The sequence below is a fragment of the Conger conger genome, chromosome 1 (genome assembly GCF_963514075.1).
Source record: "Conger conger chromosome 1, fConCon1.1, whole genome shotgun sequence".
In the NCBI taxonomy this organism is placed as follows: domain Eukaryota; kingdom Metazoa; phylum Chordata; class Actinopteri; order Anguilliformes; family Congridae; genus Conger; species Conger conger.
In genome coordinates, this window is record NC_083760.1 from 57,928,385 (window position 1) to 57,944,155 (window position 15,771).

Here is a 15,771-nt window from a genome sequence, read left to right on the forward strand (position 1 = left end):
TATTTTATTCGCATTTATTTATTTATTTCCTCCTTCCCGTGAATGCTAATGGCTCAGGGAAGGGGGGGGGGGGGGGTTAGTGAGGGGAGAGGGGGCTGAGTTAGAGGGTTTGGGGGGGGTGGTTCTGTTCAGCTGCCAGTGACACTCTCTGTCACTGCTTCCTCTCGTCCGCGGTCGAGTCCGGTCCCAGGGTCACCACGACACCGGCAGGCAGGTAGACGCAGAACGCTCCCTGACGACATGACAGTGGGGTGGGGGTGGGGGGGGGGCTCCTTTCACTCCGTGTTCTGCCCCCCGGGGGTGGGGTAGGTGCGGTACAACAACACGGGGGTGGGGGAGCAGGGGGGGGGGGGGGGTGTTCTTGTTCCACCCGCCACACCCGTGTCACTCTGATTGGCTGCGATGTCAGCGTCGACCGGGGCGACGGCTGGCGAAGAGCATCCGGCGGCGAGTGAGAGAGAGAGAGAGAAGGAGAGAGAGAGAGAGAGGAGGAGAAGAAAGAGAGAGGAACACCTGACATGTGACACCCCCGGTCCTGGAGCGGGAACATCACGGGTGACGCGTTTTAATTGGCTGTAATTTATGCGGCGCCGGGGTCTAGCGCGTGTCCGGCTGTCATCCTCAGCATTGATGCGGGCTGACAGTGGCTGTCCGGGCCCCAGAGGTAGCCCCGCACGCTGACACATTAGACATACTAATGATGCCTCCCTCTCTCTCTCCCTGCCCGGCTCGCGCTGTTGTCTCCTTTAACTCTCCGCTTTTATTTCCCCCTCCCCGCCATCCGCAGGGGCGCTGAGGTCACTGGTGCGGCAGGGAGACTACATCTGTCGAGAGTGCGGGAAGAGCTTCAGTCAGCCCAGCCACCTCCGCACGCACATGAGGTCCCACACAGGTACGCGGCTTGGACCCGCACGTACACACGCACACTCAAAACTACACGTACACACACACACAGGTACACACACTCAAAACTACAAACCTACACGTACACAGGTACACACACTCAAACCTACACGTACACACGCACACTTAAAACTACACGTACAAACACACACAGGTACACACACTCAAACCTACACGTACACACACACACAGGTACACACACACACAACTACAAACCTACACGTACACACACACACAGGTACACACACTGAAAACTACAAACCTACACGTACATAGGTACACACACTCAAAACTACAAACCTACACGTACACAGGTACACACACTCAAAACTACAAACCTACACGTACACAGGTACACGCACTCAAAACTACAAACCTACACGTACACAGGTACACACACTCAAAACTACAAACCTACACGTACACAGGTACACACACTCAAAACTACAAACCTACACGTACACAGGTACACACACTCAAAACTACAAACCTACACGTACACAGGTACACACACTCAAACCTACACGTACACACACACACACAGGTACACACACTCAAACCTACACATAAACACATACACACAGGTACACACACTCAAAACTACACGTAAACACATACACACAGGTACACACACTCAAAACTACACGTACACACATACACACAGGTACACACACTCAAAACTACACGTACACACATACACACAGGTACACACACTCAAAACTACACGTACACACATACACACAGGTACACACACTCTAACCTACACGTAAACACATACACACAGGTACACACACTCAAAACTACACGTAAACACATACACACAGGTGCACACACTCAAAACTACACGTACACACATACACACAGGTACACACACTCAAAACTACACGTACACACATACACACAGGTACACGCACTCAAAACTACACGTACACACACACACACACACACACACAGGTACACACACTCAAACCTACACGTACACACACAGGGACACACACGCAAACCTACACGTACCCACACACACACACAGGTACACACACTCAAACCCACACGTACACACATGCACACAGGTACACTCACTCAAACCCACACATACACACACAGGTACACACACTCAAACCCACACATACACACATACACAGGTACACACACTCAAACCCACACGTACACACACACACACACACACGTACACTCACTCAATCCCACACGTACACACACACACAGGTACACACACTCCCACACATACACACACACAGGTACACTCACTCAAACCCACACGTACACACATGCACACAGGTACACTCACTCAAACCTACACGTATGCACACGGATGCACATACGATCACTCAAACCCACACGTACACACATACAATCACTGAAACCCACACATACACACATGAACACTCGTACACTCACTCAAACCCACACATACACACATGAACACACGTACACTCACTCAAACCCACACGTACACACATACAATCACTGAAACCCACACATACACACATGAACACTCGTACACTCACTCAAACCCACACATACACACATACGTACACTCACTCAAACCCACACATACACACACAGTACACACACTCAAACCCACACACATACACACACACACACTCAAACCCACACGTACACACACACGTACACTCAAACCTACACGTACACACACACACACAGGTACACACACTCAAACCTACACATAAACACATACACACAGGTACACACACTCAAAACTACACGTAAACACATACACACAGGTACACACACTCAAAACTACACGTACACACATACACACAGGTACACACACTCAAAACTACACGTACACACATACACACAGGTACACACACAGGTACACACACTCAAACCTACACGTACACACACAGGGACACACACGCAAACCTACACGTACCCACACACACACACAGGTACACACACTCAAACCCACACGTACACACATGCACACAGGTACACTCACTCAAACCCACACGTACACACACACACACACACGTACACTCACTCAATCCCACACGTACACACACACACAGGTACACACACTCCCACACATACACACACACAGGTACACTCACTCAAACCCACACGTACACACATGCACACAGGTACACTCACTCAAACCTACACGTATGCACACGGATGCACATACGATCACTCAAACCCACACGTACACACATACAATCACTGAAACCCACACATACACACATGAACACTCGTACACTCACTCAAACCCACACATACACACATGAACACACGTACACTCACTCAAACCCACACGTACACACATACAATCACTGAAACCCACACATACACACATGAACACTCGTACACTCACTCAAACCCACACATACACACATGAACACACGTACACTCACTCAAACCCACACATACACACACAGTACACACACTCAAACCCACACATACACACACACACACTCAAACCCACACGTACACACACACGTACACTCACTCAAACCCACACATACACAGGTACACACACTCAAACCCACACGTACACACACACACACGTACACTCACTCAAACCCACACGTACACACACACACACGTACACTCACTCAAACCCACATGTACACACATGCACATTGCTCACTTGCACAAGAAAAGAAAACACACGCATGTGCAATCACTAATCATAAACACATGCACAAGCGTATACACAGTCAAACCCAAACATAAACGCACACATGTAAGCTCATTCATACCTACACGTATGCACAAGTACACATGTGCACTCACTCAAACCCGCATGTACGTGTACACATGTACACCCACTCACACGAGTAAAGAAACACACACACACACACACACACACACCTGGGCAAACTGTATGTGCGTGTACACACCCACAGGCATGTGTGGGCAGGCATGCACGGACAGACTCATCTTCATAAATACAGATATCCGCACACCTGCACATCATTTGAATAAATATGCACACCTGGACGTATGCACCTGCAAAGAGATGCAGAAATGAAAAACACACCCATAAAACATAACACATGCACAGATACACACACACACAAACTAGTATACATACATGTACATAGAGATATGTAACACACAAACTGTACATCCACTGACAATTTTTGTATCTCTTTTATCATTTAAATATGTCTAATTCAAGATAACCAGCGTCTCACCTGAAAATAGAGATTTTATGGATGCATGTATCTGAGTATATTTATGTGTGTGTGTCTGTGTGCGTGTGATAGAGAGAGAGGAGTGTGAGTATAGTTTCATAAAGGTACGCTAGTCTCCTCTTGTACTTTTGCATGTGGGGGTGTGTGTGTGTGTGTGTCCGCGCGTGTGCGTTCTCTCTCCTTGGCCGACAGCACCAGTTTGTTTTTCTGAACTCGCTTTCCTGTGATGCTGACCTGTGAAAAATCGTATACATTATTAATCAGATGTCAATTAGGGAGATGTAATTGCGCATGCTAATGAAATGCATTGCCACCAGCACCGTGAACATCAAATGTCCATTTCAGCATATGTCTCCATTTGCACACGACGTCTCTGTTCCGAGCCCCCCCCCACCGCCCCCCCCCCCCCCCCCCGAATACGTCTCGCCTTCTTTATAATTTTGTCGACGGTCACGGAGGGTAGCCACCCTTACGGCCGGGTTACGGTGTCACGGCAAACGTCTTTTCTCCGCCGTCACCGAGCGCTAACGGTCCGCTCCGCTCTCGAGTCGCCACGGCCCCTTCCACGCAGTCACAGTGAGAGACAGCCGTATCGCGGAGTTCTTTATCGGAAGTGTGAATGATGCACGCAGGAGCCAGCGTGATGCAAAGTGACAGAGGCCAAATGGTAAGTAATACAGGGACAAGCCTCCGCAAGCCTCCGTGTGCATACAGTCATAATTAATGTTGGCAGTGATGGCTTTCTTCTGCGTAAATGTCCAAATTAAAAAGGGCAGGGCCCTCAGGCTGCCATTAGCATACTCTCCAACTCTATGTGTCATGTTAAATCGGTGGTTTCAGTCCAAGGGCGACCTTCTCCCTTCTCTCTCTCTCTCTCTCTCTCCCCCTCTTTTTTTCGTGACTGGTGATGGTAATCTATAACAGTCTCAGAGAATGTTGGCTGACTGAAAATCTTAGGTTCTTAACCGGCCGCCTTGTTCCCCACAGTGTTATTTGAGTCCAACGGACTCCGAGGTACTGACGTTCACCCCACTCCCTCCGAGGTCCCGAAACAAGTATGTTCCATCACCGTTCATTTGGATATTTCCGTTTCTTTGTCTGTTGTATTTGTGTCTTCTGCTGTTTTTGTTTCCTTATCTCATTACATGTTTCATTTATTTGGTTCAGGGCGGTATCCATTTTCTTTTACATTTTGGCCTGGATTCGATCGATATTTGTCCTTAACTTTGCTTTTACCGATAGCATTTTTCTACACAAGCACAGATTGACAATATTCTGGTGATTTCTGAGAGTTTGTTGAGAAAAACAGTTGCTTTTGTTGGTAAAATCAAAGCTGAGGATGAATATTGATTGAAATAGTATTGAAATTAATTGTACATCATTCAGGACTAAGTGGTGGAATCCAGGCTATGATCCATATGCCTGAATAGGATTGGAGTTGACACACCAGGGATCTGAACCCACAACATCCTGACCCTGTCCACTTCCCAAACACATCAGCACCCTAACATATACAGTTTTGAAAAGATATGCTCATTTTGTGACAGCAAACATAAAACAAACACCTTGATTTTTCTACCAGCTCAAAGATTGACACAGGCAGTCAATGTGGACTTAAATGGGTTTCATTAAACTGCCTTTCTTGGCCAGGACACTCTTTGAGGTTTTCCTGGTTAAATAAAGGTAAATAAAAAAATGTTTTTCTGGCTTCAAATAAACAAGCAAAGAGCAGATTCCCACCTTCAACACTTCATAAAGGTAGTAAACCGAAGTTCACTCAGCATCTAGACCAGCGCTACTCAACTGCAGGCATTTGCTTCAACCGTGCACTACACCACCTGATTTCACTAATTAGCTTATTATCTGAACCAAGCAGTTAAATAATTAGTGAAATCAGGCGGTGTAGCGCACGGCAGGAGCGAATACCTACAGACACCGCGGTCCGCAGGACGAGGAGCTGCGTAGCGCCGGCCTAGACTGTGTTATTTATTTTGTAACAAAAAACAAAATTATTTGGGCCTTTTTTTGAAACCTGAAGTTATTATGCCAGAAACACTTTTATATCTACTTTTGAAATCTACCCGTTGTACCCTGTCAAATAAATAGCTGAGTAAAAATTTCACAAAGTCCTTGCGGTGTCCTCTTGTTTTGAGGACGCCGCCCGGTTTGGTCTGCCGGCAAGAGCTGTGATGATAAGTGAAAAATGAGATGTCATGGCAACATGGCCGGAAAGAAGAACCGCGGTTACGGTTAGAACAATGCTGGTTACCGAAAGTGAAGTGGCTCATTACTCATTAACCGTCATTAAACATTCACCTGTTTTTGTATTCCTATTGCTCCGAGGTCAACTATCATAACAGGCACTCTCTCGCTGTATGGAGTGGATTGTTAAATTCTGGTGGAAGTGGTGGTACTTGACATGAGAAATGGATTAGCCTTGACATTCAGACTAATCTGCTCGTCATTAACATCATTATTGTTAATTGACTTTTTTTTATCGTCCAGCATTTTAGCATGTTAGAAGCAGTTTCGGAACGCATAATTCATTCACACATAGTAAATATTTAAAAAATTTGGATTCTGAAAGAATTGCAGTTACATCCTCACTCTCATTTTCGAATCATCGTGTCTGATCACCTACTTCTCTGTGTTCACTGAAATGTCTTCCGTGATTGTGATTGGCTGGATGTCTCCGGCCAGGTTTTTTGATTGTTCTGATTGGTTGAACTCTGTGTGTTGTTTCTACAAGCCTATTACTGAGTATTGTTTTCACAGCCATGTCACTGTTCTGATTGGCTGAGGTCTTTTGGGGTATTTACTGGTGTTATATTTGTCTGTTCTCTATTTTGTTCCCATGCCCCTCTGTGTTCTGTGTAACATTGTGTACTTAACAAAAATCGGTCCACCTGGTGACCTGACCCCACAACCCCACAACTATCCCTCCCCCCCGCCCCACCCCCGCCCCCAACAAAGAGAACCTGACCCGAAAAGCCAAACAGAGACTTTTTCCTCAACCTGTAAAACATTTCTTCAGAGAAAAAAAAAAAGGAAGAAAAAACAGGGCCGATAAATTATAAGCGCACTAGCATTCAGAAAGTCCCAGGTCTGCACTTACGGTAGGACCGTCCTCTTAATTAATCATACTTTTACATTTATCGGACGTTATGAATGATGAACGCGGGAGCAGCGGAAAGGTCCAATTAAATCTATTGTTGGTAGTGCTACGCGGTGACAATAACCTTTAGTGTAATTTAGTGTGTTGTTTCTGTGCGAGATTTCACTTTCCTCACAGGACACAAAGCCATAAAGGTGCTCGCCGCAGACTTACGGCTGAAGCCGCCCGCATTATCGCCTGCTCGAGATTACCTTGATTAATTGTGATTAATTTGTGGAAATTCGCCCATTTTTCAAAACGATAACGAGGTGCAATTAAATGGCAGTCTCATTTGTTTTGTTCAGGTGTGCGTTGCTTATTTATGGGATGTATTAGGAGGAGTTGTAGGTCAGTCTAATTAAACCCGGTGCGCTGAGCCCATGATATTCTTGTTCAACACTAAAAAGGGCGTGGGCGGGAAGTGGGGCTGCGGCCGTGTCAGGTCCGCTCCGTTCGCTTGCTTTTGACGAAGACCCCGGCCTCCTCCGACAACATTACTCCGTTCAGTCTGACGAAATCCCCCCCCCCCCCCTCCAAACTTTGAGTAATGAGTGTAAACAAATGTTTCTTTTAAACACACGTGCGTAAGAAGTTAAGTAAAGTTGTGGCAAGGCAAAGGGAAAATTCCACTGTGGTTGAGCTGAATAGAGGCCTATGTATGTGAACGACTACATATAACTAAGTTTGGTGCAGGTGTAATGATTTAAATGAGAGTTTCCATTTTGTTTAGGGCAATATGTACATATCGGTGTTACAAATTGTTGTGAATCTCGAAGCAAAACATGTCATGCACAGTAGGTAGACAGGTACCATTAACAAGAAAATATTGCTACTGCATTTTAAAGCATCTTAGAAATGGCAATGTCCCACATTCACTCACACACTCTCACACTAGCTGAGCAGCTTCCCCAAAGAAGTGGTAGTACCTCAGTTTCGCCGCTAGAGGGCGAAAGGCCTGAAACAAAGGGGATCCCTCCCCCGGTGTCAGTCTCTGAACAGAGCCAGCTCCTGCTCTTGTTTGTCAAAAAGCACAGCTGAAAAAAGAAACGGTGGAGAAGTGAAGCCTGCTCCATCCCCTCGGGGTAAACAGTCAGCCATCACCATATGGCCTGCCTTCGACAACGTCAGTCACAAAACGCGCCGTCACCCTCCTCCGCTAACCTAATCTGTCTTTTTCCCTTCACGAAAAAAGAGCCAAAGATCTGACCGACCTGCCACCTCGACCCCCAACTCCACCCACCCCCCACCCCCCCTTCCTCCTCCTCCTCCTCCTCCTCCTCCATCCCTCCTCCGCTTCACCTTGTTCTTGTTTCTCTTCCCCTGTTTTTCCGCGGCGCAGGCGAGAGACCGTTCCGGTGCCAGCTCTGCCCATACAGCGCTTCTCAGAAAGGGAACCTAAAGACCCACGTCATGTGCGTGCACGGCGTCCCCTTCGACAACGCCACGTACCCCGACGGGAGGGCCCGCCAGCCAGGGAGCGACGACCCCGAGGACCGCCCGGGCGACCGCGACCGCGACCGCCACCTCCCGCCCGAGAACACCCACCTGGACCGCGAGCCGGACGCCCTGACCGCCACGAACAGACAAATAAGGAACCCGGCCAATTGAACACAGCTAGGCAGCTTGCACGAGGGGGTGCGTCCTCTGACCCCCTAGGGTGACCGGAGTCACGTTTCCCCACCTGCGCTTTCCGCTCTGAGGACGGTGTGAGACTGTTGAAACCTTTTTTCCGAGGGTCTGAGAAACAATGACACTGTGAAATGCATCGCTGGTTAGAGGTCACGTGACCGGAGTTTGGGCCGTTACTCTGATATTTTTCTAGTCCCTTACTCGACTTTCCCACCTCCCCCGTTTTTCTAAATTGAGAATATTCGAGTGCACCTCCGCCCGAGGCAGGACATGAAATCGAACACCTCAGAAAGCACCCCAAAAAAACACTGTGCTTCACGGAGAGGGGTGAGATGTGTGTTTACATGGACAGTGACACTGTGGCCACGGTCTCTTCATTCACCACCGATCTTACCAAACTTGAAAAAGCCATCCGACCAGTTCACACCTGAAGTAGAAGTTCAGCATTTTGCTTTTTAATTTTTCATAAAAACTGATTAAATTCCTGCTTTAAGAGCATCCGCTTGGATTTGAAAAAATAACTTGCTCGCTAAATCTGCTGTGAACAAATTTTCTCAGAGGGAAAGGGGAGACCAACCTCATTTAGGTCCAGTGGACATTTTCAAATGAGAGTGTGTTCACCTTCTTTTTTTTTTTTTTTGCCGTGACTAAAAAATTTTTTCGGGCAAATGGGTCCAAACCTGCGGAAGCAAATATTGTAATAGCTAATATTACTGTGGACTCGCTCACTATAGCTTTCTCATTTTCTCAGGACAACTAATGCTTACTAATGCGTTTTTCTGTCTGTGTATTTCCCTCAGTTAACTTCCTGTCATCCCTTTGATTGGCTTGAGAACTGTCACAGAAACATGAAATGTGAAATCCAAAATGTAAGGAATATATTGAAAAAATTCCGCTCATACTGTAATATAAATTGTGTTTATCGCTGCTTAACTTAATGCATATGTTGCAATGACATACTTTGTAGCATATTGAAGAAGCAATAATAGATGTATTTTGACATGCTTGCAACCTATTTTACCCTAAAAGTAATAATATATTCCTTATATTATTGATTTCGTAAACTACTAGATCCAATTGAATGATTTATTTCATGAGGGAAATTCATATTGTTTACCTCAGAGACATATGAGTACTTAAAGCCATGTGGTATATGCAATGATAAGGCCACCATAGTGGTGTTTATTTTACAGTAATCTTGTACCTGTTGTTGTCTAGTAATATCAGGTAGCACACGCAACATCGAATTAACGGATTACACAAAATGACATGCCTTGAGACGAGACAGTACGAGAAAAGAACTGACCAATTAAATTATTTTTTAATAAAAGCGCGTTATGAGCTATTTTTCAGCTCCACAATGTATGAAAACAGAAATGAAAATAAATTCAAGGCATGCAAATATCTTTTATATATTTTGAGACGTTAGTAGTTTTTACATGTACAATGACGAGATAATTTCTGTATCGCTTGGGTATCTTGTGTAGATACAGTACATGTATGCTTCAATGCAGGTGCGCTTACAGTACAAATATGAAAATAATGCACTTGTAACTTATGTATATTGCATACCGGATGGTATGAACTGATTTAACAGTTTTTGCAAATGTTATTGATTAAGTACATTATTTACTATAGATTTTACTCTAGCTTGCTATTATGACTCACTGGCCTTGTGCTCACTAAGCAGAAACTAAGAAGGAGGGATGTCCTCTCCTCTTTCTGTCTAACCAAACCCTTTACGGCATCAGATACCAAACGGTTGTTGGTAAGCCTCGGTGCACTTAAGATACAAACTTGCTTTAATATTTATTGTGTTTCACTTGTGTTTGGTGAGGTGAAAGGGGTGTGAGTGCTTAACTAACAAAATTGCATCTTTCATTATGTCATTTCTTTTCCCCATACCCGAGTACTTTGAATGCATTTTCTAACGTGGGCATTTTGTGTGATAGGCGCATTAAAAATGTGCAGTTTTAGAAATAAAATTTTAAGAGGTAGATCTATGAATAAATGACACTTAAATGCTGTTTGTTAATGGAAGATAATACACACGCACACACACATACTGTATGACAGTCACTATACTAAAGACTAGTCTTTTTTACTGACTGAAATACATTAACCTCTGCATGCACACGTTACATTTAAGATTTACTTCTGACTCCTGGCTCCAACCTCTATGGAGCATTGATTTTTGCGAACATACATGATTATAATTTGTATGCTGTCTAAAACATTCCATTAACCATTCCCGGCTGAAACGAATGGCAGATAATCACATCTGAGACAAAATTACTACGTCCATAAATCAATAACATATAATTAACGTATCTGAGAAGAAAAAAAAACAGGAAGAATGAAAGAAGAGAAGGCACAGTGCTTAAACCATGTCGACCGATGGATCTGGTGTCTGACCGTGTTGCACAAACGACTACGACACGCGTTTGTCTTTTTTAAAGAATTCCCAGATGCTAGGGAACAGTCCCAACAGTCGCTGTTCCCTAGTGTCTTCTCCATAGTTAGGGCTTGTTCAGTTGTAGGCAAGGTGGCGTTCCAAAGAACCTAGCTTGGCTTATTATTTTCAATTTGTGTGTGTGTGTGTTTCAGAGCAATTTTGTTTTGATTTGATTTTAGTTGTTTGATAGCTGATAGTGTTTAAAACTGTATTTTGTTCTTTTTTCGTAATAATTATCATGTCATAATGGATCAGCAGAAATGCAACATCGTCAATTTGTTTTTATAACATTCTCAATTTCCACCTGACAAACTGTTACCAATAAGAACTTCTCTACCTCTCCTGATTCTCATGTCTGAACAGTTGTTTTGTATGTGGTTCCAATTGTAATGTAATTTCCACATTAAAAGATGAATAAGACAACCTTTTATGACAGAGAGAAATCGTTTCTGTCACCTGACGGTAACATAGCTTGCAGGTATTTGCGGTTGATGAAAGAACCGTAAACACAAGATAACAGAACCAGGTCAGGGTTTATATCTCGACTAGCTTAGATTGACTGTACGCTGCTCGTGTCTTTGTAGCACAATCCAAATGGGCATGTCTGTGCGTGTGTGTGCGTGTGCGTGTGTGTGTATACAGTATAAAAGGCAGAAAATCTAGGCACAATGCTTTTATGTCAGTGTACATAAAAATCAAACATAAAACAAAGTGCCTTGACCGTTTGTGTATGTGTGTATATTTGAACTGTGAATTGTATGTGTGTGCGTATGTGTGTGTGAGTGCGTGTGTGCGTGTGTGAGTGAGCGTGTGTGCGTATATTCCCTGGCTGCCAGAAGGTGGGTCTGACAGTAACTGGACAGCAGCAGTAATAAGGAGATGGGTTGTTGCCTGCAGTCAGGTCCGGCTTTGTCACTCACAAAGGGCTCTGTTTCTGGTCCTCCCCATGGGTGATTCCCTGAGTTAGATAGATTAACAGTGAAAGGGTTCAACAAAGCTCAGGAGAATGGTATTAACCTGTTCCTTCTGTGCTTCAACAGACAACCTTGCTCGTAATAATCACACAGTCCAAACTGATTGTGCCTCCATTACATACGCAGACTTGCATACACCTGGGAAAAAATGTGCCTACTCACAAGGGCCACCACCTTCATTTTGACCACTTATAAATACAACGATGGGACGAATTGAAATGCAGATTGAACAACAGGAGAGCAATGGAAAGCACTCTGGTACACTGTGCAGCTCACTGTAGCAGAATATCTTCTGCGGTTGATTGATAGGGGCTATAGAAATGCACTCTGGAGTAAGTCACTTCTCTCTCAGCCAGATGGACACCCGCTAACGTCCTGGTCACCAAGCCACCTTTGCCTTCACGTGAAGACAAATGACCTGCTTTCATTATGGCAGCACACTGTGAAGAGACTGAAATGTGTGTATTAAGATATAAAAAAATATATATTTCCATTTTGGAACCAGAATTATTCCTAAGGCGAGTATGATATACGGAGAACAATAGCAATAGCAGACTTCCGAATGAGGTGCAAAATGCTTTGAAATACAATTTTGAGCGCAGCCGAAGATCTTTTCTAGCACCTTCAAGACTTACTTTTAACTCAATTTTTAATTGCAGTGAAGTAAAAATAGCCCCGTATAATGATGAAATCTCTAAAACTCATTGCGCTGTCACAAAATATATTCATCACAGGATTTGTGTTTTATATTTTTAAAATGAGATTTGATTTCTGGTAGGCTTCTCTGCAGATGTCTGGCTGGGTTTTTGTATCCCTGGCAACACCCCTCTTACCTTATACAGGGACACCAATCTTCGTTCCAAAAACAGGAGGAAGGAGCCATACCTGGAGTATAAGCAACAGTGACTGGCTTTCAGGGAGGCAGAGTGGGGGGGGGGGCTGATGTTTCCTTTCAATTCTGTGACCTCTTCCAGTTAAGTACATGAACATAAAGCAGAACTCTCCCTCCATATTAACTGTTGTGCTAATAACCCAGCCTTACTGAATACATATTTGTGGGGCTGTGAGCTCCCGTGTCTGCATGAAATTGGCAAGCAGACATTGCTGCCATATCTCCAGGTATCCAGAAGTAAATTTGTATTGACAGTTACAGTATGTCTAGCCCGCAATGTCTATATAGGGGTACAGTCAAAAAGGGGGTGCCAGACTTACACTTCGTATTGGGAAATTGGGATCATCTGCAAACCCGAATGAAATAATGACCCTTTTCAGTAATTTTTCCACTGTAATAACTGACTGATCATTTCCATCACTGACTTCACGCTCATAGTAGAAGTGCAGGTAGATGCAAGTTTTTTAACGCGCTGTGAATCTGTTTTTCTCATTAATTCACACCAATGACTAATTCTACCAGCACAGAAAAACATAAATACTACGGTAATACTGAATCATATTTTGTTTATATGAATATTATGCAAGAAATATTATGTTAGCACACAAAGTTTTCCTGTTCTTCTCCTACGGTTTGGAAACATGTTCAGGGAACCTCTTGGAGCTTTGAAATTGGGCCCATAATAGACATAATTATGCACGGTTGCTGTCCAGTTAAAGCAATGGTTCTCAAACTTTGTGAGCCAACCACACATTTAACCAGCAAATGCATGTTCTGTGACTTTTAAGTGGTTGCCTAAGCATGTTTTTATATGGAATTCAAATGTATGTCTAAGCATCGAGTGCAATTTCTGTTCTTTTGGCTCTGCATTCCAGCACATTGTATTTTAAATGAAACAATTTGAGGTGCAGACTGTGACCTTTAATCTGAAGATATTTACATCCATATCAGATGATGATATGGAAATGACATCCCTTTTTGGTACACAGCCCCCTCCCCCCCATTTTAGGGGACCAAAAGTAATTGGACAGTTGGCTTCTCGGCTGTCTTTTATTAGGTGTATTCAGTTGCTTCCTTCATGCAGGTATAAGAAAGCGTTTAGTATCTACTCTTGCTTCTGGGCTTTTGATCGCCATTGGAGTTATTGGAAATTGTCAACATGACCACCAGAGTTGGTGACAATGAAAGTCAAGGAAGCCATTATGAGGCTGAGAAATAAGAACACTAGCTTACCGAAACAAATGGTTTGGAACATCATTAAGAAAGTCAGTCCAAGTATGTTTTCTGATTGATGGAGCTCCAATGGAGCCAATGGAGCTCATTGTCTTACCACTGGGACAGGTATAGTTTGTATACAAAATAAAATAAATAGCATACTTATATTATTTCATCATAAATGTTAGATTGTTTATGTTATTCATGTTTTTCTCATTAAAATACACAGTGAAAAATCAAAACTCTGGGCTCCGGACAACAATAAATCTTTTCAATGTGGAAAGCTACATATTCTAACATGATTTTAGTGTTAACATATGAGGGAGAAAAAAAATGGAAAGAACAATTTTTTCTGGAAATATACGCAAAAAGGACATAAAAGTTCCCGTATTTGCATAATTGCCCATATACACAAAGAAGTGCAGTATTTAACTTGACTGGTGTAAATGTAAATGTAAATGTAGGATATATTTTTCCAAATGTTATCTTGTGACTCACCCCAAGCGCTCTGACTGCCCTAAATTAAATGCACTGGACTTTCCGCGTCCACATAGCAGTGCTCTTACCTTCTGTTCGTCGGACCAATGGATGCGACCTCCCTCCCCCACCCCCCACTGCCTGGGCTGTTGTGTGATCTTTGCAGTGACTCATTTTGAGTGACTCTTCATCTTTAGCATCAGAGTGAATGGACTGGTTTCTGCCTTTTTTCTCAGAGCAGATGGTGCATGATGCTAATGTGTGTGACATTAATGCTTGTGAGGCCGCAGGCTTGCAGGAACTGACTGACAAGAACTGACTGCTATCATTCGTCAGCCACCCAAACCCTGACATTCCAGCTCCCGGTCACTGAAACCGAGACTTTTCCCTCTCAGCCAACGAGAGCCCTTACTGGAGACAGGTCCTGTCTGTGGCACAGGGTGCATTAATATCACAGAGGGAGATAAGCTAACATCCTTCCCCGTCTGGGTACCATTGTGGCAGCCGGACAATACTGTGGATATTGTCGTGTGTTTTTGTCATTTCAGATGCATTAACATATCGGATGGTCCGGACATTTCGAGAACAGCATTCCACAGTCCAAGGTAACTGCAGGTTTGTACGGCTGCCAGTTTCACTAAGGGACCTTCTCAGTAACGATCGCTGAATTTCACTTATATCCGACATCAAAGGTTTAGTGCGTTTTACAGTATTTAAAACATTAAGTTGGCCACAATTTCAAGTGCCAAATTCTTAGAAAGGAAGACCTTGAAAAATCCCTTTGAATATTAAACTGTTCACTTCGAACGCAGAAGTATTACTTAACGCCCTCCTGGAGCTTAGGGTACATGTCTGGGTTTCAGGTAAGGGATAGGGGGTGAGATTAATGGTTA

General features: G+C 44.0%; 1 protein-coding gene across 1 annotated transcript in view; it reads left to right on the top strand.

Moving 5' to 3' along the window:
• Window positions 1-11,743, top strand: part of znf516 (zinc finger protein 516) — a 47,685-nt gene extending 35,942 nt beyond the window's left edge. Inside the window, exons 4-5 of the mRNA XM_061242136.1 lie at window positions 788-892; window positions 8,576-11,743. Of these exons, the coding sequence (XP_061098120.1) occupies window positions 788-892; window positions 8,576-8,844 (374 nt within the window). The 3' untranslated portion in view covers window positions 8,845-11,743. The remainder of the gene's footprint in view (window positions 1-787; window positions 893-8,575) is intronic.
• Window positions 11,744-15,771: the final 4,028 nt, after the last annotated feature.